The sequence below is a fragment of the Balaenoptera acutorostrata genome, chromosome 1 (genome assembly GCF_949987535.1).
Source record: "Balaenoptera acutorostrata chromosome 1, mBalAcu1.1, whole genome shotgun sequence".
Classification (NCBI taxonomy): Eukaryota; Metazoa; Chordata; class Mammalia; order Artiodactyla; family Balaenopteridae; genus Balaenoptera; species Balaenoptera acutorostrata.
In genome coordinates this window covers 174,598,077-174,622,421 of record NC_080064.1, presented here as the reverse complement: position 1 = coordinate 174,622,421, position 24,345 = coordinate 174,598,077, and the positions used below count along the sequence as shown (strand labels likewise).

Genomic DNA, 24,345 nt, shown 5'->3' with positions numbered 1-24,345 from the left:
AAAGTAAATCCGGAGTGTAAGGTGTTATTTTTATTGATTCTAAAATATGTGTGTTGGTTGGTTTTCTGCCCATCTCTCACATCTGGGAGAATAAGCAGGAAGTAATTCAAGTTTCCTGGAAGGGCAAGGGTGGTTCAGTGAGAGAGTGGGACACAGAAGATCTGGTTTTCAGAGTCTACATTCAGCAAAGTTTTTAGGTTTCTCTTTGGAGACTTCATCCACCTGCTATCAATCTTTGAGAGCAAGGAGATACTGGTAATCCTCTATTCAGTCTTTTAAGCAAGAAACCATAGTCTTCCTCACCTCTTTTCTCTCCCTCACTTTCTGCAATTGGCATTGTTCTCTTCTGCCTTGAAATTCTCTTCTACCTTGGTTGAGCATGGTATAGTCCTATTTTGGTTGCCAATTCATTCTTTCAACCACTTCTGTCTTTGTTGCCTCCTGTCTGACCTAAACTGGTAGTAAAAGGAGAGTGAAAGTAAAGTAACTAGAATAAACAGAAGCATAAAAAAAATAACTCGAAATGGATCTCAGACTTGAATGGAATAACTAAAACTATAAAACACTTAGAAGAAATCATAAGTGTAAATCTTCATGACGGGTTAGGCAATGATTTCTTAGATAAATAAGCAACAAAATTAAAAAAAATAGATAAATTGGACTTCATCTAAATTAAAAACTTTTGTGCTTCAAAGGATACCATGAAGAATAAATAGAAAGCCCACAGGGTGACAAGTGACTTGTATCCAGAATATATAAGAAACTCATACAACTCAGCAATAAAAAGGCAATTAACCCAATTAAAAATGGGCAAATGATTTTAATACACATTTCTTTAAAGAAGATATCCATATAATAATAAGCACATAAAAAGATGTTCAGCATCATTAGTCATTAGAGAAATGTAAATAAAACCCACAATGAGGTACCACTTCATACTCACTAGGATGGCTAAATGAAAAAAGAGAAACAATTACAAGTGTTGAGGGAGAATGCGGAGAAACTGGAGCCCTCATTCACTGCTGGTGGGAATGTCAAATGATGCAGTCACTTTGGAAAACAATTTGGCAGTTCCTCAAAATATTAAACATAGAGTTACCATATGATCCAGCAATCCTGCTCCTAGGTATACACTCAACAAAAAATGAAAACAAGTGTCCACACACAAAAAAATGTACATGAATGTTCATAGCGGAATTACTCATAATAGCTCAAAAGTGAAAACAACCCAAATGCCCATCAGCTAAAGGATGGGTAAACAAAAGGTGGAATAGTCATACAACAGAATATTATTCAGTCATAAAAAGGAATGAAGTACTGGTCCTGTGACAGTGATGAACCCTAAAAATATTATACAAAGTTTAGGAAGCCTGTCACAAAACCCCACATACTGTATGATTCTATTTATATGAAAAGTCTAGAACAGACAGATCCACAGAGACAGAAAGTAGGCTAGTGGTTGCCAGGGCCTGGGAGGGAGGTAGAAACGGGGAGTGACTGCAAATGGGTGTAGGATTTCTTTCTGGGGTGATAAAAATATTCTAAAATTTGATGGTGGTTATGGTTGCACAACTCTGTGAATATATAATACTAAAAGCCACTGAATTTTACACTTGAAGTGGATGAATTTATGGTTTGTGAATTATTTCTCAGTAAAGCTTTTATAAAATAATTACATGTGGGAGGAAAGAGGGCAGAATAAGATTTTTATGAACAACTGAGTTTATGGAGTATGTAAGTTTTTGCACCTACAGGAGACAATTGGGCCCAGAGGTCTGTGAGTGATTCATGGATGATGGTCAAAGTCATGGGGTTGATGAGTTCCTCCCAGGAAGACAGTTAAGGTGAGGGAAGAAGAAGCCCAGGATGGACCCCTGTGCGCGCCAGCACTGCTGCTCTGGGTGTGGCACTGGGTTTCACTATTACCATGAGCCATAGTGAAGGCCAGACCAAGGCTTCTGGCCCAAGTCCAGCATGCCTTCCTCTGCACCGGGGCTGGGTTAAAGACCCTTGGAATTGCAGCCACCCATCATTATAATTTTATATCATTATTGTGATGATGTTTTTGTCTTCTAGGAGTTCACCTTCCACCAGAGTGAGTCCCATGTTAATTCCAATTCTATTCCTCTCTTCCCTGGATTGAACAATTGCCAGCATTCTTTTCTTGATGCTTACCATGTTTCAGGCACCATGCCAAGTCCTTTACAGAAAATATTCTTATTTAATTCTCTCAACAATTCTGAGAGAATTGTATAGTTATCATTCTTTTTTTTTTTTTTTAATTGGGGTAGAATTGCTTTACAATGTTGTGTTAGTTTCTGCTGTACAACAAAGTGAATCAGCTATATGTATACATATATCCCCTCCCTCTTGGACTTCCCTCCCACCCCACCCCCTATCCCATCCACCTAGGTCACCACAAAGCACCAAGCTGAGCTCCCTGAACTATACAGTAGGTTCCCACTAGCTATCTGCTTTACACCTGGCAGTGCACATACGTCAATCCCAATCTCCCAGTTCATCCAACCACCCACCCCGTGTCCACACACCCGTTCCCTACGTCTACGTCTCTATTCCTGCCCTGCAAATATGTTCATCTGTACCATTTTTCTAGTTATCATTCTTACTTTATAAAAAAGTAAATTGGGGCTTAGAGGGCTGAGTATCTTGCCATGGGAACATAGTTCCTTTGTGGTGGAACCAGGATGAAAACCCACATGGCCTGGGTCTGACTCCAGAGCTCACGCCTGGGTTCCAGCCATACACTGTCTTCCTCTGTGGATAGCACTTTGGCTGTGGCCTTGTGAGTTTGAGGTAAAAGGAGTGAAATCATTTCCTCACCACTTTCCATCTGCCGTCATTACCTAACTTGGCTGTGAATTGCGGAGAGAGGAGAAGCATTTTTTACTCCTCTCTCTCACTCTACTTTTACTGGTCTTGTGTCATTGTTCTCCATTACCTGGTTGGTGATATAAAGACTCAGGTTAAAGGTGGGGAAGGGGAATCTTGGAACCTGCAATAAAATCACCTATTAGTTTCTTATTAAAATAAAGATGTACCTATCTTTAAGATAAATACAATCTGACCACACACACACACTCACACACACACACAATATAAGGATAGAAGTGCACATGAAACATTTTTCCCTTTAAAACATATTTTGTCACTGTGTACTTTTGAATTTAAATTTATAAAACATTTGTTCAACACCTTTTCTGTGCAAGGCAGTGATGAGTGAAAACCTACCCTCTCACTTCAAGGAGTTTATGGTTTAGGGGAAAGACAGACTTTTGACTTTAGCTGTAATCCAAGTCAGAATTGGAATAGAATTCTAAACACTAAATTGTAACTGGAATGTGGAGGCTGGAATGGAGGATAGGACTAGTTTTTGAGATGTGTCTGGAAAATGAGTGGGATTTGATGGGGGAAAGAGTGAGAGAGCAGAAGATGTGGACGGGGGTAAGACAGTAGGAAAGTGTTTGAAAATTTCAGAATATATTCAAGAATACAAATATGTTTTTACTGAAGATAGTCATGAGAATATACTTTTTAGCACTATTTTAAGACTGTCCAATGTGTCACATGAGGGTTAGTGTTCTTGAGTCTATTGTTTTTAATGAATGCATTTATAAAGGCTTTCTTCCTAATAAATTCAATGCATATATTTTTCTTATGAATTTAAGTACAAATACAGAGCTCTTTAGGGGACATTTTCACTTTAAAGTGTCATTAAACATTTTTTTTAAAGCCATTTACTTTTTTGCCAATATTTTAGCATTTTAAGATTTTTGTTAATTTCACTAAATGACCAATTTACCACAGCTACCAAATTACTGACTTACTGACAACTTACAATTTTTTTTTCTTGGGAAGATTTTAATACTTTTGAAAATTTCTGTGAGCTTTGAGTTGTCTGGTTTTCATCATGTACAACTTGTCTTTGAGACAGCTCCCTCTGGTTTAGAGGTAGGTGGTAGAGAGAGAGAGGGCTTCTAAGGAGCATGGAATGGGGAACTGGATGAAGGTGGTCAGTGGCCCCACTTTTCCTGCGACTGTCCCAGTTTTAGTACTGAAAGCCTCACATCCTGGAAGACCCCCTCAATCCCAAGCAAACAGATGGTGACCCTGTGCTGGAGAAGTGGGGCAGTGTGAAGATTTTTGTTTCTTCACACTTTTAGACCAGGCTGATTTATTCCATATACATTCAACATTAATTGTTATAAACAAATTTGCTATTATGTTGATTGAATTTTTGGCAGAACCGAAGTCATGAATAGGGCATGTAGGATGAGGCATAGGGTTATGTGAGTATACAGGTAGCAGGAGATTGGGTTGGAGGAGTGGAATGATCACAAGTTTTAGAAAGTTAAGAATCTGACTTGAGTCTTCACTCAGTCAAAGAGTTAAGCTTCTGCATACAGTATGAGGGGTACCATAAGCTTCCCCCTGCCAAGGAGCACGGTGACAGCTTTGGGAAAAATAGTGAGAAAATTGCCTTGACTTAAGTGGGCATCTGCTGACAGTTAGTATAATTAAGGGTGAATATGAAACCATCTCAATCTATGTCAGGTTTTAGAGTAAAAAGTGAAACCCTGTATTTTACTGAAAGTTAATTTCATATATCATTTTAGATATAAGGACTATCTTTTAAGTAAACTAAGGGTATGTGAGGTTTTTCCCAGTTATGGGGTAAAAATGACCCAATAGAGCTATTAAAGGCATCTCTGGTTAATGAATGACCAGAACCAAGAAACACACCAGCAATTTTTCTCTCTCTCCCCCACTTCCTTCCTTCCTTCCGTCCTTCCTTCCTTCCTCCCTCCCTTTCTCCTTTCCTTTCTTCCTCTCTCTCTCTCTCTTTCTTTCTTTCTTTTTGGTGGCAAAATTGATGCTTTGAAAATTTTGAATTGACCCAATGGATTATTGTTCTTGTTGATAGTTGCCATAAGAAACTTAAATAGATATAAATAGACATATAAGTAGGTAAATAACAGATCGATAGATATAACTCCTTTTCTCTGTCTCATCATTTCTCGCTTTTCTTTCATTTGCTTCCACTTCCCTAGTTCTTCTGCCATTTGCTTGTTCAGATCATCTCTGTCGGCTCACCTGGTCAATTGCAATAATCTTCTAAATCAATCTTTCTGTCTCTTCTCTCTGCCTCTTTCAGTCTATCTTGTCCAACTCTGTCACAGTGATCCCTCAAAACCACAGCAAACATGTCACTCAAAAAAAAAAAAAAAATCAGTGGCTGTCCATTTCCTAGGTCCAAACTCCTGATCTTGGCACTGAAAACTCAGTAAATCTCAGTTCTAATCAGTCCTTCTATCTTTCACTATTTTTTCCCTATCACACATTCCTTACCTGCCAAACAAATTGAAATACTAAGTACTGTTGCCCAGAAATAACCTTTACCTTCTATACCTCACTGCTGTATCTTTCTCAGTTTTCACTTCTGGCATAAAATGTCTTGCATCCAATGCTCCAAATTTCATAGCAACATCTGCTACCTCAGATACAGCCACCTCCATAAAGCCCACTCCCTTCTCTCTACCTGGAAATAACTGGCCTCCTGATTATGCCCCTGAAGCAGATAATATATGCTATCTTTTATTGCAAATATTTGTGCTTAATGTCTCTTCTTGTACATTCAGTTATAATCTCCTTGAAAGGATGGTTCCATGTTTTTTTCTAGTGATTATGACAAGTGGGAATTCAATAACTATTTGTTAAGATGAGTTCTTTCAACAGAGAAATATTGAGGAAACATCAGATGATGTGTCCTCCAAGAGTTCCACATGGGGCCCTTGATACAAAAGGGAAAATGAGAGCCAGGTCCTCCTCTGGGCCGTGGAGAGTCTCTGATCCAACTCTGTTCCAAATGACCTTGGTCGCTGCTCTGTTGGCAACTGTTCTTGGTGAGTAATGGGAAGACAAGGTCAGATTGTCACTATACAACTGCGTTCATCAACACATCCTACATAAGAGATGACTAATAGATACCCATCTTTAATATTGTAGAGTGTATTTGACCACCTGAAATTTAGGGAAATTTGCTATAACCCCCTCCCCCCCCCCCCACAAAGGGTTTACTTATGGTCCCTTTTGATACTCCCTTTTAGAACTTTCTCTCCAGGAACTCTTCAAACAATCTAACCTCAAAGCAAATCGTGACTTGGAATAAACACATATTATCTGCCACCTGACCATGAAGAGCTTTCATTGCCTGTGTGGTTCTTCAGAAAGTAGTGGGATGGGTGTAATTGTGTTGGGGTTCCTGCCCCTTTATTTAATTATTCCCAGGGAAGTAGAATTAAGACTTTACGTTTTAAGGACTTAATGAATCTCTACCTTGTGATGTTTTTTGAAAAACATCTGATTTTCAAATAAGCAGTCTATTCAAAATCCAAAAGGTCCAAAAGGACATAAAGGAAATACCTCCTCCTTCCTGACTCCTGAGGCAACTAATCTTATATAATGCTATTATTAATAAAAGATATATTTTTGCTCAGGCAAGAAGACAGGATTATATGGCATGGTATAGATGCCAATGTTCTGAGTAGGTAGATTGGGGAATCTAATAGCATGATGAAATTCAGGTCTGTTCATCCATTTTCTGACAAATTATCACATATACAGGAGAGGATGGATGAATTTTTCTGCTTTTTTCCATTATTATTGTCATCTCCATCAAGTAACAAACATGGATTATGGATTGTTCACTGTGTTCATTGAACAGTGGGATAATAGGAGTCATGATGAAGGAGAAAAGCATGATCTTTGTTCTAAATGTCCTACTACTGAATAACTGAGATGCTGTGTCCCAAGCTATAACTTGATTCTCCTCGTCATTTTGGTATCCAGGCAATTGTGGTCCTCCACCTTATTTACCGTTTGCTTCTCCGATAAAGAAGTTGTATGACACAGACTTCAAAACTGGAACTACACTGAGATACACCTGCCATCTTGGCTATAGTAAAATCAGTTCAAGTTCAGTTACTTGTAATGATAGAGGCTCATGGGACTATAGTGCTTTTTGTGCTAGTAAGTATCAACATTTGTTTTCTCACCTGTACTTTTGTTTTATTTGGGAAAGTTATCTTAGGAACTTAATAAATTCTTTAATTCAAATGAAAGTCTTTGATCAACGTAGTCTTCAAAATTAACATTACCTACAGTATATGGAGAAAGTCAGTTTGGAATATACACTGAGATATTTTTCTAACAGTAAAGATATAGAATCTATTTCCCTTTTTTCCTTCTGTTTCCCTGTGACAAAGGGCATATATTTTTGAGAACATACATTTGTGTGGATAACTGGTCCATATAACACATCCTTTATTATCACACTGATCTAATCGAGCAAGCAAATCTGAGCACATTTTTTTTCTTCTTTTTAAAATGTACTCAAAAAATGGTATGAATGTTTACACTTACTTTTCCTCAAAATAAAAAATTCAATAAGTCAGGATCAAAAATAAGCATTGAAAAAATTTTCTGGCTTTATGTGGAAGCAGAAGTTAAAGCTAATCAGGTTTCCCCCCCCCTAGTTTTGTCAGTAATTGTAATCATTAGTCATTATTTTCATTTTCCTCCTAGAGAAACGATGCGGAAACCTAGAAGACTTACCCAATGGGAAAGTGGAAGTTAAGACAGATTTTCTTTTTGGTTCAACTATAGAATTCAGCTGCTCAGAGGGGTAAGTATAAGGCAATCCAGAAGCAATACTTTTCTTTTCAATTAGTTTTTATAAGTAGGTAAAGTATTCTCATGTTTCAAAAATAAAATGTTGTAAAAAGGTATACATCCAGAACTTTCACTTCCACTCCATCTCATTCCTCTCTGCCCTCTGACAGGAAGTGATGTTAGTTTCTGATTCTTCTTTTTGTGTTTACATATGTAAATACAAGTGAGTACACATATTTTTATTAATATTTTGTCTCCTTTATCAACACAGAAGACAGCAGACTGCCTATGTTAGTTTGAGCCTTGCTTTTATTTTGTTCACTTAACAATATTGCTGTGGATTGAATGTTTGTATCCTCCCCAAATTTATATGTTGAACCCTAATCCCCAGTGTGATGGTATTTGGAGATAAGGTCTTTGGAAGTTAATTAAGTCATGGGAGTGGAGCCCACATCATGGGATTAGTGCCAGTATAAGAAGAAACACAGAGCTAGTTTCCTTTCTCTTTGTTTCCACCATGTGAGGACCCAGCAAGATGACTGCCATTTACAAACCAGGACGAGCGCTCTTATCAGAACCTGACCATGCTGGTACATTGATCTCCAAGTTCCAGAACTGTGAGAAATAGATTTCTGTTGTTTAAGCAACCAGTCTATGATATTCTGTCATAGCAGCTCAGACTGAGATAAATATGTACTGGAGGTCTTTGATATTCATGTACTGTTTCCTCATTTTGTGTATGTATGTTTACAGCTATATAGTTTTCCAATGCATATATCATAGTTTATCATAGTCTATTTAATGGTTCCTACTGATAGACTTTTGTGAGTTTCCACTCTTGTGCTGTTACACACAATGTCCTGATGCCTAATTTTCTGTACATGTTATTTTACATGCATGCAGTTAGGTCTGTAGGATAAATTCCCAGAGGTAGGGTGGCTGGATCACAGAGAAGATACTTTAAAATATTGATCAATATTGCCAAATTTCTCCTCATAGACTTTGTACAATTTTGTAATGTAAACAAATGTCTATTTCTCCACCACCTCTACAATTGAGTATTTTATCAAACTTTTGAATTTTTGCCTATTTAGATGGGAAAATAAAACTTCCCTGTAATTTTTAAAAACTTATTAATTTGAGGTGTGTAGATTGATATGCAGCTATAAGAAATAGTAAAGAAAGATTCTATATACCATTTTTTTCCAGTTTGCCCCAATGGTAACATCTTTCATGACTGTAGTACAATATCACAATCAAGAAATCAACATTGATATAATCCATTCACCTTATTCAGATTTCATTTCTCTGTGTGTTGAATGCTATGCAGTTTTATCATGTGTGTAGATATGTGTGACCATTACCGTGGTCAAGATTCAGAACAGTTCCATTACGAGAATCCTTGTGTTATCCTTATATAGACAACTCCCTCCCTCCCCTTTCCCTAACCTCTGGCAACCACTAATCCATTCTCCATTTCTATAATTTTGTTATTTCGAAAATGTTATATAAATAGAATCACATAGCATGTCACCTTTTGAGGCTGACCCATCACTCAACATAATTCTCTTGAAATTCATCCAAGTTGTTATGCTTGGATACTTTGTTCCACTTTATTGCTGAGATAATATTCCATGGAATGAAATTTGTTTAGCCATTCAGGTGTTGAAGTATACTTGGGTTGTTTCATTTTTGACCCTTAGGAATAAAGACGCTATAAACATTTACATACAGGTTTGTGTGTGTGTGTGTGTGTGTGTGTGTGTGTGTGTGTGTGTGTGTGTGTGAACTTAAGTCTTCATTTTTATTTTTCTGGGATAAATGCCTAGGTAGGTCACATAGTAGTTACACGTTTAGTTTTTTAAGAAACTGCCTGTTTTCCAGAGAGGTTGAATCATCTTATGTTCCCATCAGCAATGTAAGACTGATCCATAACATCCACACCAGCATTTGGTGTTGCCATTTATTTTAGCCATCCTGATAGGTGTGTAGTAATATCTCATTGTCGTTTTCATTTGGATTTCTGTAATAGCCAATGATGTTGAACATCTTTTTATGTGCTTATTTGCCATTTGTATCCTCTTCAGTGATATACCTGTTCACATATATTGCCCATTTTCTAATTGGATTATTTGGCTTTATACTGCTGAGTTTCGAGAGGTTTTTTTTTGCATATTCCAGATACTCGTCCTTTGTTGGATATGTGGCTTACCGGTGTTTTCCTCCAGTCTGTAGCCTGTTTTTTCCTTTCTTTCTTTTTTTTTTAACATCTTTATTGGAGTATAATTGCTTTACAATGGTGTGTTAGTTTCTGCTTTATAACAAAGTGAATCAGTTATACATATACATATATTCCATATCTCTTCCCTCTTGCGTCTCCCTCCCTCCCACCCTCCTTATCCTACCCCTCTAGGTGGTTACAAACCACCGAGCTGATCTCCCTGTGCTATGCGGCTGCTTCCCACTAGCTATCTATTTTACGTTTGGTAGTGTATATATGTCCATACCACTCTCTCACTTTGTCACAGCTTACCCTTCCCCCTCCCCATATCCTCAAGTCCATTCTCTAGTAGGTCTGTGCCTTTATTCCCGTCTTGCCCCTAGGCTCTTCATGACCTTTTTTTTTTCTTTTTTCTTAGATTCCATATATATGTGTTAGCATACGGTATTTGTTTTTTTCTTTCTGACTTACTTCACTCTGTATGACAGTCTCTAGGTCCATCCACGTCACTACAAATAACTCAGTTTCGTTTCTTTTTATGGCTGAGTAATAGTCCATTGTATATATGTGCCACATCTTCTTTATCCATTCATCTGTCGATGGACACTTAGGTTGCTTCCATGTCCTGGCTATTGTAAATAGAGCTGCAATGAACATTTTGGTACATGACTATTTTTGAATTATGGTTTTCTCAGGGTATATGCCCAGTAGTGACATTGCTGGGTCCTATGGTAGTTCTATTTTTAGTTTTTTAAGGAACCTCCATACTATTCTCCAGAGTGACTGTATCAATTTACATTCCCACCAACAGTGCAAGAGGGTTCCCTTTTCTCCACACCCTCTCCAGCATTTATTGTTTGTAGATTTTTTGATGATGGCCCTTCTGACTGGTGTGAGATGATATCTCACGGTAGTTTTGATTTGCACTTCTCTAATGATTAATGATGTTGAACATTCTTTCATGTGTTTGTTTGTAGCCTGTTTTTTCATCCTTTTCACAGAGTCTTTCACAGAGTTAAGGTTTTTAATTTTGATGAGGTACAACTTTTCAATTTTTCTTTTATGAATTATTGGGTATTAAGCCTAAGAATTCATCACTTAGTCCTTGGGACTGTGTGCTTGTGTGGGTCTGTTTCTGGGTTTTCATTTTGTTCCATTGTGTCTATTTTTCTGCCAATACTGTGCTGTCTTAATTACTAGAGATATATAGGAAGTCAGTGTTGGGTAGAGTGATTCCTTCCACTCCCTTTTTGCTTTTCAAAATTGTTTTAGGTATTCTAGGTCCTGTATATTTCCATATAAGTTTTAGAATAAATTTCTTTATGTCCACAAAACTTTGCTAGGATTTTGGTAAGATTTGCATTCTCTATAGAATTTGGCATCATTAAAATGTTTAGTCTCCCAATTCATGAACACAGTACTCCTTTCCATTTACTTAGGTCTTCTTTGATTTCTTTCATCAAAATTTTATAATTTTCAGCATACACTTTATGTACATATTTATTATACTCATATCATTTTCTTTGGAGCAATTTTAAATGGCATTGACTTTTAAATTTTGATTACCACATGTCTGTTCTTAGTATGTAGTAATGTGATTGGTCCTGTGTGTTGATCATTGTCCTGCTGTCATACTGAACCCACTAAACTAGTTCTAAAAGGTTTTTTTTTTGTTTGTTTTATTTCATTTCTGTAGGTTGCTTGTGATCTTCTACTAAAACACTAATGTCCTCTGCAAATGGAAGCAGTTTTTTCCCCATTTACAATGTGTATGCCTTTTATTTCTTTTTCTTTCCTTATTGTGCTAGCTAGAACTTCTAATTCTATGTTGAACAGTGGTGGTGACTGTGAACATCCATGCCTTATTCCCGATCTTTGAGGGAAGCTTCAGTCTTTCATCATTAACTATGTTAGCTATAGGCTTTTTGTAGATGTTCTTTATCAAGTTGAGAAGTGTTCCTCTATTCTTAGTCTACTGAGAAGTTTTATCATGAAAGGTTTTGGATTTTTTTTTAACATTTTTATTGAAGTATAATTGCTTTACAACAGTGTGTTAGTTTCTGCTTTATAACAAAGCGAATCAGCTATACATGTACATATATCCCCATATCTCCTCTCTCTTGCATCTGCCTCCCACCCTCCCTATCCCACCACTCGAGGGGGACACAAAGCACCGAGCTGATCTCCCTGTGCTATGCAGCTGCTTCCCACTAGCTATCTATTTTACATCTGGTAGTGTATATATGTCAATGCTACTCTCCCACTTCGTCCAGGCTTATACTTCCCACTCCCCGTGTCCTCAAGTCCATTCTCTATGTCTGCATCTTTATTCCTGTCCTGCCCCTAGGTTTTTCAGAACCTTTTTTTTTTTTTTTTTTTAGTTTCCATATATATATATTAGCATACAGTATTTGTTTCTCTCTTTCAGAGTTACTTCACTCTGTATGACAGTCTCTAGGTCCATCCACCTCACTGCAAATAACTCAAATTCATTTTTTTTTATGGCTGAGTGATATTCCATTGTATATATGTACAACATCTTCTTTATCCATTCATCTGTTGATGGACACTTAGGTTGCTTCCATGTCCTGGCTATTGTAAATAGTGCTTCAATGAACATTGCAGTACATGACTCTTTTTGAACTATGGTTTTCTCAGGGTATATGCCCAGTAGTGGGATTGCTGGGTCCATGGTAGTTCTATTTTTGGTTTTTTAAGGAACCTCCATACTGTTCTCCATAGTGGCTGTATCAATTTACATTCCACCAACAGTGTAAGAGGGTTCCCTTTTCTCCAAACCCTCTCCAGCATTTATTGTTTATAGATTTTTTGATGATGGCCCTTCTGACTGGTGGGAGGTGATATCTCATTGTAGTTTTGATTGGCATTTATCTAATGATTAGTGATGTTGAGCATCCTTTCATGTGTTTGTTGGCAATCTGTATATCTTCTTTGGAGAAAAGTCTATGTAGGTCTTCTGCTCATTTTTGGATTGGGTTTTTTGTTTTTTTGATATAGAGCTGCATGTGCTGCTTGTATAGTTTGGAGATTAATCCTTTGTCAGTTGTTTCATTTGCAAATATTTTCTCCCATTCTGAGAGTCATCTTTTTGTCTTGTTTATGGTTTCCTTTGCTGTGCAAAAGCTTTTAAGTTTCATTAGGTCCCATTTGTTTATTTTTGTTTTTTTTCCATTTCTCTAGGAGGTAGGTCAAAAAGGATCTTGCTGTGATTTATGTCGTAGAGTGTTCTGCCTATGTTTTCCTCTAAGAGTTTTATAGTGTCTGGCCTTATATTTAGGTCTTTAATCCATTTTGAGTTTATTTTTTGTATGGTGTTAGGGAGTGTTCTAATTTCTTTCTTTTATATGTAGCTGTCCAGTTTTCCCAACACCACTTATTGAAGAGGTTGTCTTTTCTCCATTGTATATTCTTACCTCCTTTATCAAAAATAAGGTGACCATATGTGCGTGGGTTTATCTCTGGGCTTTCTATCCTGTTCCATTGATCTATATTTCTGTTTCTGTGCCAGTACCATACTGTCTTGAATACTGTATCTTTGTAGTATAGTCTGAAGTCTGGGAGCCTGATTCCTCCAGCTCCGTTTTTCTTTCTCAAGATTGCTTTGCTTATTCAGGGTCTATTGTGTTTCCATAAAAATTGTGAAATTTTTTGTTCTAGTTCTGTGAAAAATGCCAATGGTAGTTTGATAGGAATTGCACTGAATCTGTAGATTGCTTTGGGTAGTAGAGTCATTTTCACAGTGTTGATTCTACCAATCCAAGAACATCGTATATCTCTCCATCTGTTTGTATCACCTTTAATTTCTTTCATCAGTGTCTTATAGTTTTCTGCATACAGGTCTTTTGTATCCTTAGATAGGTTTATTACTAGGTATTTTATTCTTTTTGTTGCAATGGTAAATGGGAGTGTTTTCTTAATTTCTCTTTCAGATTTTTCATCATTAGTGTAGAGGAATGCAAGAGATTTCTGTGCATTAATTTTGTATCCTGCTACTTCACCAGATTCATTAATTAGCTCTAGTAGTTTTCTGGTATCATCTTTAGGATTTTCTATGTATAGTATCATGTCGTCTGCAAAGAGTTACAGCTTTACTTCTTGTTTTCCGATTTGGATTCCTTTTATTTCTTTTTCTTCTCTGATTGTTATGGCTAAAACCTCCAAAACTGTGTTGAATAATAGTGGTGAGAGTGGACAACCTTGTCTTGTTCCTGATCTTAGTGGAAATGGTTTCAGCTTTTCACCATTGAGAACGATGCTGGCTGTGGATTTGTCATATATGGCCTTTATTATGTTGAGGTAAGTTCCCTCTATGTCTACTTTCTGGAGGATTTTATAATAAATGGGTGTTGAATTTTGTTGAAAGATTTTTCTGCATCTACTGAGATGATCCTATGGTTTTTCTCCTTCAATTTGTTAATATGGCTTATCACATTGATTGATTTGCATATATCGAAGAATCCTTGCATTCCTGGGATAAACCCCACTTGATCATGGTGTATGATCCTTTTAGTGTGCTGCTGGATTCTGTTTGCTAGTATTTTGTTGAGGATTTTTACATCTATGTTCATCAGTGATATTGGCCTATAGTTTTCTTTCTTTGTGACATCTTTGTCTGGTTTTGGTATCAGGGTGATGGTGGTCTCATAGAATGAGTTTGAGATTGTTCCCCCCTCTGCTATATTTTGGAAGAGTTTGAGAAGTATAGGTGTTAGCTCTTCTCTAAATGTTTGATAGGATTCGCCTGAGAAGCCATCTGGTCCTGGGCTTTTGTTTGTTGGAAGATTTTTAATCACAGTCTCAATTTCAGTGCTTGTGACTGGTCTGTTTATGTTTTCTCTTTCTGCCTTGTTCAGTCTCAGAAGGTTGTGTTTTTCTCAGAATTTGCTAATTTCTTCCAGGTTGTCTATTTTATTGGCGTATAGTTTCTTGTAGTAATCTTACATGATCCTTTTTATTTCTGTATTGTCAGTTGTTACTTCTCCTTTTTCATTTCTAATTCTATTGATTTGAGTCTTCTCCCTTTTTTTCTTGATGAGTCTGGCTAATGGTTTATTAGTTTTGTTTATCTTCTCAAAGAACCAGATTTCACTTTTATTGATCTTTGCTATTGTTTCCTTCATTTCTTTTGTGTTTTTCTTTTTTTTTTTCTATCACATCACAACCCCCACCCCCCACTGCTTTCCCCGCTTGGTGTCTGTATGTTTTTTCTCTACTTCTGTGTCTCAATTTCTGCTCTGCAAACTGGTTCATCTGTACCATTTTCTAGGTTCCACACGTATGCATTAATATATGATATTTGTTTTTCTCTTTCTGACTTACTTCACAATGTATGACAGTCTCTAGATGCATCCACATCTCTACAAATGACCCAATTTCATTCCTTTTTATGGCTGTGTAATATTCCTTTGTATATATGTACCACATCTTCTTTATCCATTTGTCTGTCAATGAGCATTTAGGTTGCTTCCATGACGTGGCTTTTGTAAATAATGCTGCAGTGAACATTGGGGTGCTTGTATGCTTTTGAATTATGGTTTTCTCTGGGTATATGCCCAGTAGTGAGATTGCTGGGTTATATGGTAATTCTATTTTTAGTTCTTTAAGGAACCTCCATAATGTTCTCCATAGTGGCTGTATCAATTTACATTCCCACCAACTGTGCAAGAGGGGTCCCTTTTTTACACCCCCTCTCCAGCATTTGTTGTTTGTAGATTTTCTGATGATGCCGATTCTAACTGGTGTGAGGTGATACCTCATTGTAGTTTTGATCTGCATTTCTCTCATTATTAGTGATGTTGAGCAGCTTTTCACGTGCTTCTTGGCCATGTGTGTGTCTTCTTTAGAGAAATGTCTATTTAGGTCTTCTGCCCATTTTTGGATTGGGTTCTTTGTTTCTTTAATATTGAGCTGCATGAGCAGTTTATATATTTTGGAGATTAATCCTTTGTCCGATGATTCATTTGCAAATATTTTCTCCCATTCTGAGGGTTGTCTTTTCATCTTGTTTATGTTTTCCTTTGTTGTGCAAAAGCTTTTAAAGTTCATTAGGTCCCATTTGTTTATTTTTGTTTTTATTTCCATTTCTCTAGGAGATGGGTCAAAAAGGATCTTGCTGTGATTTATGTCATAGAATGTTCTGCCTCTGTTTTCCTCTAAGTGTTTTATAGTGGCTGCTCTTACATTTAGGTCTCTGAGTTTATTTTTGTGTATGGTGTTAAGGAGTGTTCTAATTTCATTCTTTTACATGTAACTGTCCAGTTTTCCCAGCACCACTTATTGAAGAGACTGTCTTTTCTCCACTGTATTGTATATCCTTGCCTCCTTTGTCATAGATTAGTTGACCATAGGTGCGTGGGTTTATCTCCGGGATTTCTATCCTGTTCCATTGATCAATATTTCTGTTTTTGTAGCAGTACTATATTGTCTTGATTACTGTAGCTTTGTAGTATAGTCTGAAGTCAGGAAGTCTGATTCCTCCAGCTCCATTTTTTTCCCTGAAGACTGCATTGGCTATTCAGGGTCTTTTCTGTCTCCATACAAATTTTAATATTTTTTGTTCTAGTTCTGTAAAAAATGCCATTGGTAATTTGATAGGGATTGCATTGAATCTGCAGATTGTTTTGGGTAATATAGTCATTTTCACAATATTAATTCTTCCAACCCAAGAACATGGAATATCTCTCCATCTGTTGGTATCATCTTTAATATCTTTCATCAGTGTCTTATAGTTTTCTGCATACAGGTCTTTTGTATCTCTAGGTAGTTTTATTCCTAGGTATTTTATTCTTTTTGTTGCAATGGTAAATGGGAGAGTGTCCCTAAGTTCTCTTTCAGATTTTTCATCATTAATGTAGAGGAATGCAAGAGATTTCTGTGCATTAATTTTGTATCCTGCAACTTTACCACACTCATTGATTAGCTCTAGTAGTTTTCTGGTGGCATCTTTAGGATTCTCTATGTATAGTATCATGTCATCTGCAAACAGTGACCGTTCTACTTCTTTTCCAATTTGTATTCCTTTTATTTCTTTTTCTTCTCTGATTGCCGTGGCTAGGACTTCCAAAACTATGTTGAATAATAGTGGTGAGAGTGGACATCCTTGTCTTGTTCCTGATCTTAGAGGAAATGCTTTCAGTTTTTCACCATTGAGAATGATGTTTGCTTTGGGTTTGTCATATATGGCCTTTATTATGTTGAAGTAGGTTCCCTCTATGCACACTTTCTGGAGAGTTTTTATCATAAATTGGTGTTGAATTTTGTCAAAAGCTTTTTCTGCGTCTATTGCGATGATCATGTGGTTTTTCTTTATCAGTTTGTTAACATGGGGTATCACATTGATTGATTTGCATATATTGAAGAATCCTTGCATCTCTGGGATAAATTCCACTTGATCGTGGTGTATGATCCTTTTAATGTGTTGTTGGATTCTGTTTGCTAGTATTTTGTTGAGGATTTTTGCATCTATATTCATCAGTGATATTGGTCTGTAATTTTCTTTTTTGTAGTATCTTTGTCTGGTTTTGGTTTCAAGCTGATGGTGGCCTCATAGAATGAGTTTGGGAGTGTTCCTTCCTCTGCAATTTTTTGGAAGGATTTGAGAAGGATGGGTGTTAGCCCTTCTCTAAACGTTAGATAGAATTCACCTGTGATGCCATCTGGTCCTGGACTTTAGTTTGTTGGAAAATTTTTAATCACAGTTTCAATTTCAGTGCTTGTGATTGGTCTGTTCATATTTTCTCTTTCTTCCTGGTCAGTCTTGGAAGGTTATAACTTTCTAAGATTTTGTCCATTTCTTCCAGGTTGTCCATTTTATTGGCATAGATTTGCTTGTAGTAGTCTCTTAGCATGCTTCGTATTTCTGTGGTGTCTGCTGTAACTTCTCCTTTTTCATTTCTAATTTTACTGATTTGAGTCCTCTCCCTCTTTTTTTTGATAAGTCTGACTAATGGTTTATAAATTTTGTTTATCTTCTCAAAGAACCAGCTTTTAGTTTTATTGATCTTTGCTATTGTTTTCTTTCTTTCTATTTCATTTGTTTCTGCTCTGATCTTGATGATTTCTTTACTTCTGCTAACTTTGGGTTTTGTTTGTTCTTTTTTCTCTAGTTCCTTTAGGTGTAACGTTAGATTGTTTATTTGAGATTTTTCTTGTTTCTTGTGGTAGGCTTGTATAGTTATAAGCTTCCCTCTTAGAACTGCTTTTGCTGCATCCCATAAGTTTTGGATCATCGTGGTTCATTGTCATTTGTCTCTAGGTGTTTTTTGATTTCCTCTTTGAGTTCTTCAATGATCTCTTGGTTATTTAGTAACGTATTGTTAAGTCTCCATATGTTTGTGTTTTTTACGTTTTTTTCCCTGTAATTGATTTCTATTCTCATAGCCTTGTGGTCAGAAAAGATGCTTGATATGATTTCAGTTATGTTAAAATTACTGAGGCTTGATTTGTGATGCAACATGTGATCTATCCTGGAGAATGTTTCCTGACCCCTTGAGAAGAAAGTGTAATCTGCTATTTTGGGATGGAATGTCCCATAAATATCGATTAAGTCTATCTTGTATTTTGTGTCAGATAAAGCTTGTGTGTCCTTATTAATTTTCTGTTTGGATGATATTTCCATTGGTGTAAGTGAGGTGTTAACCTCCCCCACTAGTATTGTGTCACTGTCGATTTTCTCTTTTACCGCTGTTAGCAGTTGCCTTATGTATTGAGGTGCTCCTATGTTGGGTGCATATATATTTATAATTGTTATATCTTCTTCTTGGATTGATCCCTTGATCATTACTTAGTGTCCTTCCTTGTCTCTTTTAACATTCTTTATTTTAAAGTCTATTTTATCTGATATGAGTATTGCTACTCCAACTTTCTTTAATTTCCATTTGCATGGAATATCTTTTTCCATCCCCTCACTTTCAGTCTGTATGTGTCCCTAGGTCTGAAGTGGGTCTCTTGTAGACAGCATATATATGGGTCTTGCTTTTGTATCCATTCAGCAAAGCTGTGTTTTGGTTGGACAGGTTAACACAGGTTAATCCATTCACGTTTAAGGTAATTGTTGATATGTATGTTCCTATTACCATTTTCTTAATTGTTTTGGGTTTGTTTTTGTAGGTCCTTTTCTTCTCTTGTGTTTCCCACTTAGAGAAGTTCCTTTAGCATTTGTTGTAGATGTGGTTTGGTGGTGCTGAATTCTCTTAGCTTTTGCTTGTCTGTAAAGCTTTTGATTTCTCTGTCAAATCTGAATGAGATCCTTGCTGGGTAGAGTAATCTTGGTTGTAGGTTCTTCCCTTTCATCACGTTAAATATATTGTGCCACTCCCTTCTGGCTTGTAGAGTTTCTGCTGAGAGATCAGCTGTTAACCTTATGGGAGTTCCCTTGTCTGTTACTTGTCGTTTTTCCCTTGCTGCTTTCAATAATTTTTCTTTGTCTTTAATTTTTGCCAATTTGATTACTATGTGTCTCAGCATGTTTCTCCTTGGGTTTATCCTGTATGGGACTCTCTGCGCTTCCTTGACTTGGTTGGCTATTTCCTTTCCCATGTTAGGGAAGTTTTCGACTCTAATCTTTTCAAATATTTTCTCAGGTCCTTTCTCTCTCTCTTCTCCTTCTGGGCCCCCTATAATGCGAATGTTGTTGTGTTTAATGTTGTCCCAGAGGTCGCTTAGGTTGTCTTCATTTCTTTTCATTCTTTCTTCTTTATTCTGTTCCACAGCAGTGAATTCCACCATTCTGTCTTCCAGGTCACTTATCTGTTCTTCTGCCTCAGTTATTCTCCTATTGATTCCTTCTAGTGTATTTTTCATTTCAGTTATTGTATAGTTCATCTCTGTTTGTTTGTTCATTAATTCTTCTAGATCTTTGTTAAACATTTCTTACATCTTCTCAGTCTTTGCCTCCATTCTTTTTCTGAGGTCCTGGATCATCTTCACTATCATTATTCTGAATTCTTTTTCTGGAAGATTGCCTATCTCCATTTCATTTAGTTATTTTTCTGGGGTTTTATCTTGTTTCTTCATCTTTTGGTTGGAGCATTTAATCCACTTACATTTAAGGTGATAATCGATATGTATGTTCCCATTACCATTTTCTTAATTATTTTGGGTTTGTTATCGTAGGTCTTTTCCTTCTCTTGTGTTTCCTGCCTAGAGAAGTTCCTTTAGCATTTGTTGTAAAGCTGGTTTGATGGTACTGGATTCTCTTAGCTTTTGCTTGTTTGTAAAGGTTTTAATTTTTCTGTCAAATCTGAATGAGATCCTTGCTGGGTAGAGTAATCCTGGTTGTAGGTTTTCCCTTTCATCACTTTAAATATGTCCTGCCACTCCCTTCTGGCTTGCAGAGTTTCTGATGAAAGATCAGTTGTTAACCTTATGGGGATTCCCTTCCATGTCATTTGTTGTTTTTCTCTTGCTGCTTTTAATATTTTTTCTTTGTATTTAATTTTTTTATAGTTTGATTACTATGTGTCTTGGCATGTTTCTCCTTCGATTTATCCTGTATGGGACTCTCTACACTTCCTAAACTTGATTGACTATTTCCTTTCCCATATTAGGGAAATTTTCAACTATAATCTCTTCAAATATTTTCTCAGTCTCCTTATTTTCCTCTTCTTCTTCTGGATCCCCTATAATTCGAATGTTGGTGTTTTTAATGTTGTCCCAGAAGTCTCTGAGGCTGTTCTCATTTCTTTCAATTCTTTTTTCTTTATTCTGCTCTGTGGTAGTTATTTCCACTCTTTTATCTTCCAGGTCACTTATCCGTTCTTCTGTCTCAGTTATTCTGCTATTGATTCCTTCTAGAGAATTTTAAATTTCATTTATTGTGTTGTTCATCATTGTTTGTTTGCTTTTTAGTTCTTCTACGTCTTTGTTAAACGTTTCTTGTACTTTCTCCATTGTGTTTCCAAGATTTTGGATCATCTTTACTATCATTACTCTGAATTCTTTTTCAGGTAGACTGCCTATTTCCTCTTCCTTTATTGGTCTGGTAGGTTTTTACCTTGCTCCTTCATGTGTTGTGTGTTTCTCTGTCTTCTCATTTTGCTTACCTTACTGTGTTTGGGGTCTCCTTTTCGCATGCTGCAGGTTCGTAATTCCTGTTGTTTTTGGTGTCTGCTCCCATTGGTAAGGTTGGTTCAGTGGGTTATGTAGGCTTCCTGGTGGAGGGGACTGGTGCCTGTGTTCTGGTCGATGAGGCTGGTTATTGTCTTTCTGGTGTGCAGGACCACGTCCCTTGGTGTGATTTGGGGTGTCTGTGACCTTATTATGATTTTAGGCAGCTTCTGTGCTAATGGGTGGGGTTGTGTTCCTGTCTTGCTAGTTGTTTGGCAGAGGGTGTCTAGTACTGTAGCTTGCTGGTCATTGAATGGAGCTGCGTCTTAGCTTTGAGATGGAGATCTCTGGGAGAGCTTTTGCTGTTTGATATTACCTGGGGCCAGGAGGTCTCTGGTGGACCAATGTCCTGAACTCGGCTCTCCCACCTCAGAGGCACAGGCCGGACACCTGGCCAGAGCACCAAGACCCTGTCATTCACACGGCTGAGAAGAAAAGGGAGAAAAAAGAAAGAAAAAGAAAATAAAGTTATTAAAATAAAAAATAATTATTAAAAATAAAAAAAGTAAAAAGTAAAAAGAAAGAAAAAGAAAAGAAAGAAAGAAAGAAGAGAGCAACCAAACCAAAAAACAAATCCATCAATGATAACATGCACTAAAAACTGTAAAAAAAAAAAAAAAAAAAAAAAAAAGGACAGACAGAACCCTAGGACAAATGGTAAATCAGACAAAATCATACAAAGAAGCATACACATGCACACTCACAAAAAGAAAAAGGAAAAAAAACTGTATCTATATATTAAAAAAAAAGGAAGAGAGCAACCAAATCAATAAACAAATCTACCAATGATAATAAACTCTAAATACTAAACTAAGATAAACATAAAACCAAAACCAAATTAGATGCAGAAAGCAAACCCCAAGTCTACAGTTGCTTCCAAAGTCCACCGCCTCAATTTTGGGATGATTCGTTGTCTATTCAGGTATTCCAGAAGTGCAGGGTACATCAAGTTGATTGTGGAGATTTAATCCGTTGCTCCTGAGGCTGCTGGGAGAAATTTCCCTTTCTCTTCTTTTTTTGCACAGCTCCTGGGGTTCATCTTTGGATTTGGCCCCGCCTCTGCGTGTAGGTCACCTGAGGGCATCTGTTCTTTGCTCAGACAGGATGGGGTTAAAGTGGCAGCTGATTCGGGGGTTCTGACTCACTCAGGCTGTGGGGAGTATGGGGTATAGAATGCGGGGCGAGCCTGTGGCAGCAGAAGCTGGTGTGACATTGCAACAGCCTGTGGTGCACCGTGTTTTCTCCCAGGGAAGTTGTCTCTGGATCATGGGACCCTGGGAGTGGCAGGCTGCACAAGCTCCTGGAAGGGGAGGTGTGGATAGTGCCCTGTGCTTGCACACAGGCTTCTTGGTGGCTGCAGCAGCAGCCTTAGCATGTCATGCCCGCCCCTGGGTTCCTCGCTGATAGCCGCGGCTCTTGCCCATCGCTGGAGCTCATTTAGGCGGTGCTCTGCATACCCTCTCCTTGCACACCCAGAAACAATGTTCTCTTGCCTCTTAGGCAGTTCCAGGCTTTTTCCCTGACTCCCCCACTGGCTAGCTGTGGCACGCTAGCCCCCTTCAGGCTGTGTTCACGCAGCCAACCCCAGTCCTCTCCTTGGGATCTGACCTCTGAAGCCAGAGCCTCAGCTCCCAGCCCCCACCCGTCTCAGTGGGTGAGCAGACAAGCCTCTCAGGCTGGTGAGTGCTGGTCGGGAAAGATCCTCCATGCAGGAATCTCTCCGCTTTGCCCTCTGCATCCTGTTGCTGCGCTCTCCTTCATGGCTTCGAAGCTCCCCCCCACCACCCCTTGTCTCCACCAGTGAAGGGGCTTCCCAGTGTGTGGAAACTTTTCCTCCTTCACAGCTCCCTCCCAGAGGTGCAGGTCCTTTCCCTATTCTTTTGTCTCTGTTTTTTCTTTTTTCTTTTGCCTTACCCAAGTACATGGGGAGTTTCTTGCCTTTTGGGAAATCTGCGGTCTTCTACCAGCATTCAGTATGTGTTCTGTAGGAGTTGTTCCACATGTAGATGTATTTCTGATGTATTTTTGGGGAGGAAGGTGATCTCCACTTCTTACTCCTCCTCCATCTTGAAGGTCTCTGCCTGGAGTTTTTAAAATGCTTTTTGTTCATCACTGTGCATATGATGACATAATTTTCCTTTTTTAACCTCTTGGTATAATGGACCACATTGATTAGTTTTCAAATATTAAGCAAGTTTACCTCAAATAAGTTTCACTTGGACATGGGACATGATGCATCATTGTTTTTTCATATTGTTAGCTTGATTTCTAATATTTTCTTGAGGATTTTTGTAGATAATATTACGAGAGATATTCGTGAATAGTTTTCTTTTTTAGTACTGTGTTTTTCTGAATTTGATATAAGGGTAATGACAGTCTTATAGAATGAGTTGAGAAGTCTTCCCTCCTCTTCAGTTTTTGGAAGAGATTGTGGAAAATTAATTTCTTTAAATGTTTCATAGAATTCTCCAATAAAACCATTTGGGCCTAGACATTTCTTTTTCTGTAGTCTTCTAATTATGAAGTCAATATCTTTAATAGTTCTGGGATTACTCAGATTGTTTATTTTGTCTTTGTTGAATTTTGTGCTTTTCAAAGGATTCTTCTTTTTCTTTTAAGTTGTTGAATTTATGAACATAAAATTGTTTATTCCCTTATTCTCCTTTCATTGGCTGCAGGATCTGTAGTGAAATTCCCCGTTTCATTCATGATATTGGTGAGTTCTGTCTTTTATCTTTATCAGTCTTACAAGAGATTTATCAATTTTATTGATTTTTTTTAAGAATCAACTTTTATTATTTTCTTATTGTTTCTTGTTTTAAACTTACAGATTTCTGCTTTTCCTTTATTCTCCTTGCTTTGGGTTTATTTCTTCTTCTTTTTCAAGTTTTTTGAAGTAGGAATTTGGATTCCTGATTTGAGAACTTTTCTATTTTCCTATGTAAGCATTTATTGCTATAAATTTCCATTTCAGCAGTGCTTTAGCTGTGTACCACACGTTCTGTTATGTTATAGTTTCATTTTTATTCTGTGTATTTTTAATTTCCTTTGAGACTTCCCTTTGACCGTGGATTGTTTAGAAGTGTGTTGTTTAATTTTCAATTGTTTGGAGATTTTTCTCTTGTCTTTCTGTTACTGGTTTCTAGTTTAATTCCATTACAGTCAGAACATACACACTTCATGATTTCAATTTTTATATGTTTGTTGATGTTTATTTTATGGCCCAGGATATAATTTATCCTGGTGAATTTCTCATGGGTGCTTGGGAAAAAAAGGTGTATTTTGCTATTGTTGAATGGCTTCCCTCT

At 37.2% G+C, this 24,345-nt stretch overlaps 1 protein-coding gene across 1 annotated transcript in view; it reads left to right on the top strand.

The window, feature by feature from the left end:
* The window catches only part of LOC102997936 (zona pellucida sperm-binding protein 3 receptor-like), a 59,961-nt gene that overhangs the window by 335 nt on the left and 35,281 nt on the right, over positions 1 to 24,345 (top strand). The window contains exons 2-4 of the mRNA XM_028163845.2: positions 5,755 to 5,921; positions 6,868 to 7,047; positions 7,603 to 7,702. Of these exons, the coding sequence (XP_028019646.2) occupies positions 5,777 to 5,921; positions 6,868 to 7,047; positions 7,603 to 7,702 (425 nt within the window). The 5' untranslated portion in view covers positions 5,755 to 5,776. The remainder of the gene's footprint in view (positions 1 to 5,754; positions 5,922 to 6,867; positions 7,048 to 7,602; positions 7,703 to 24,345) is intronic.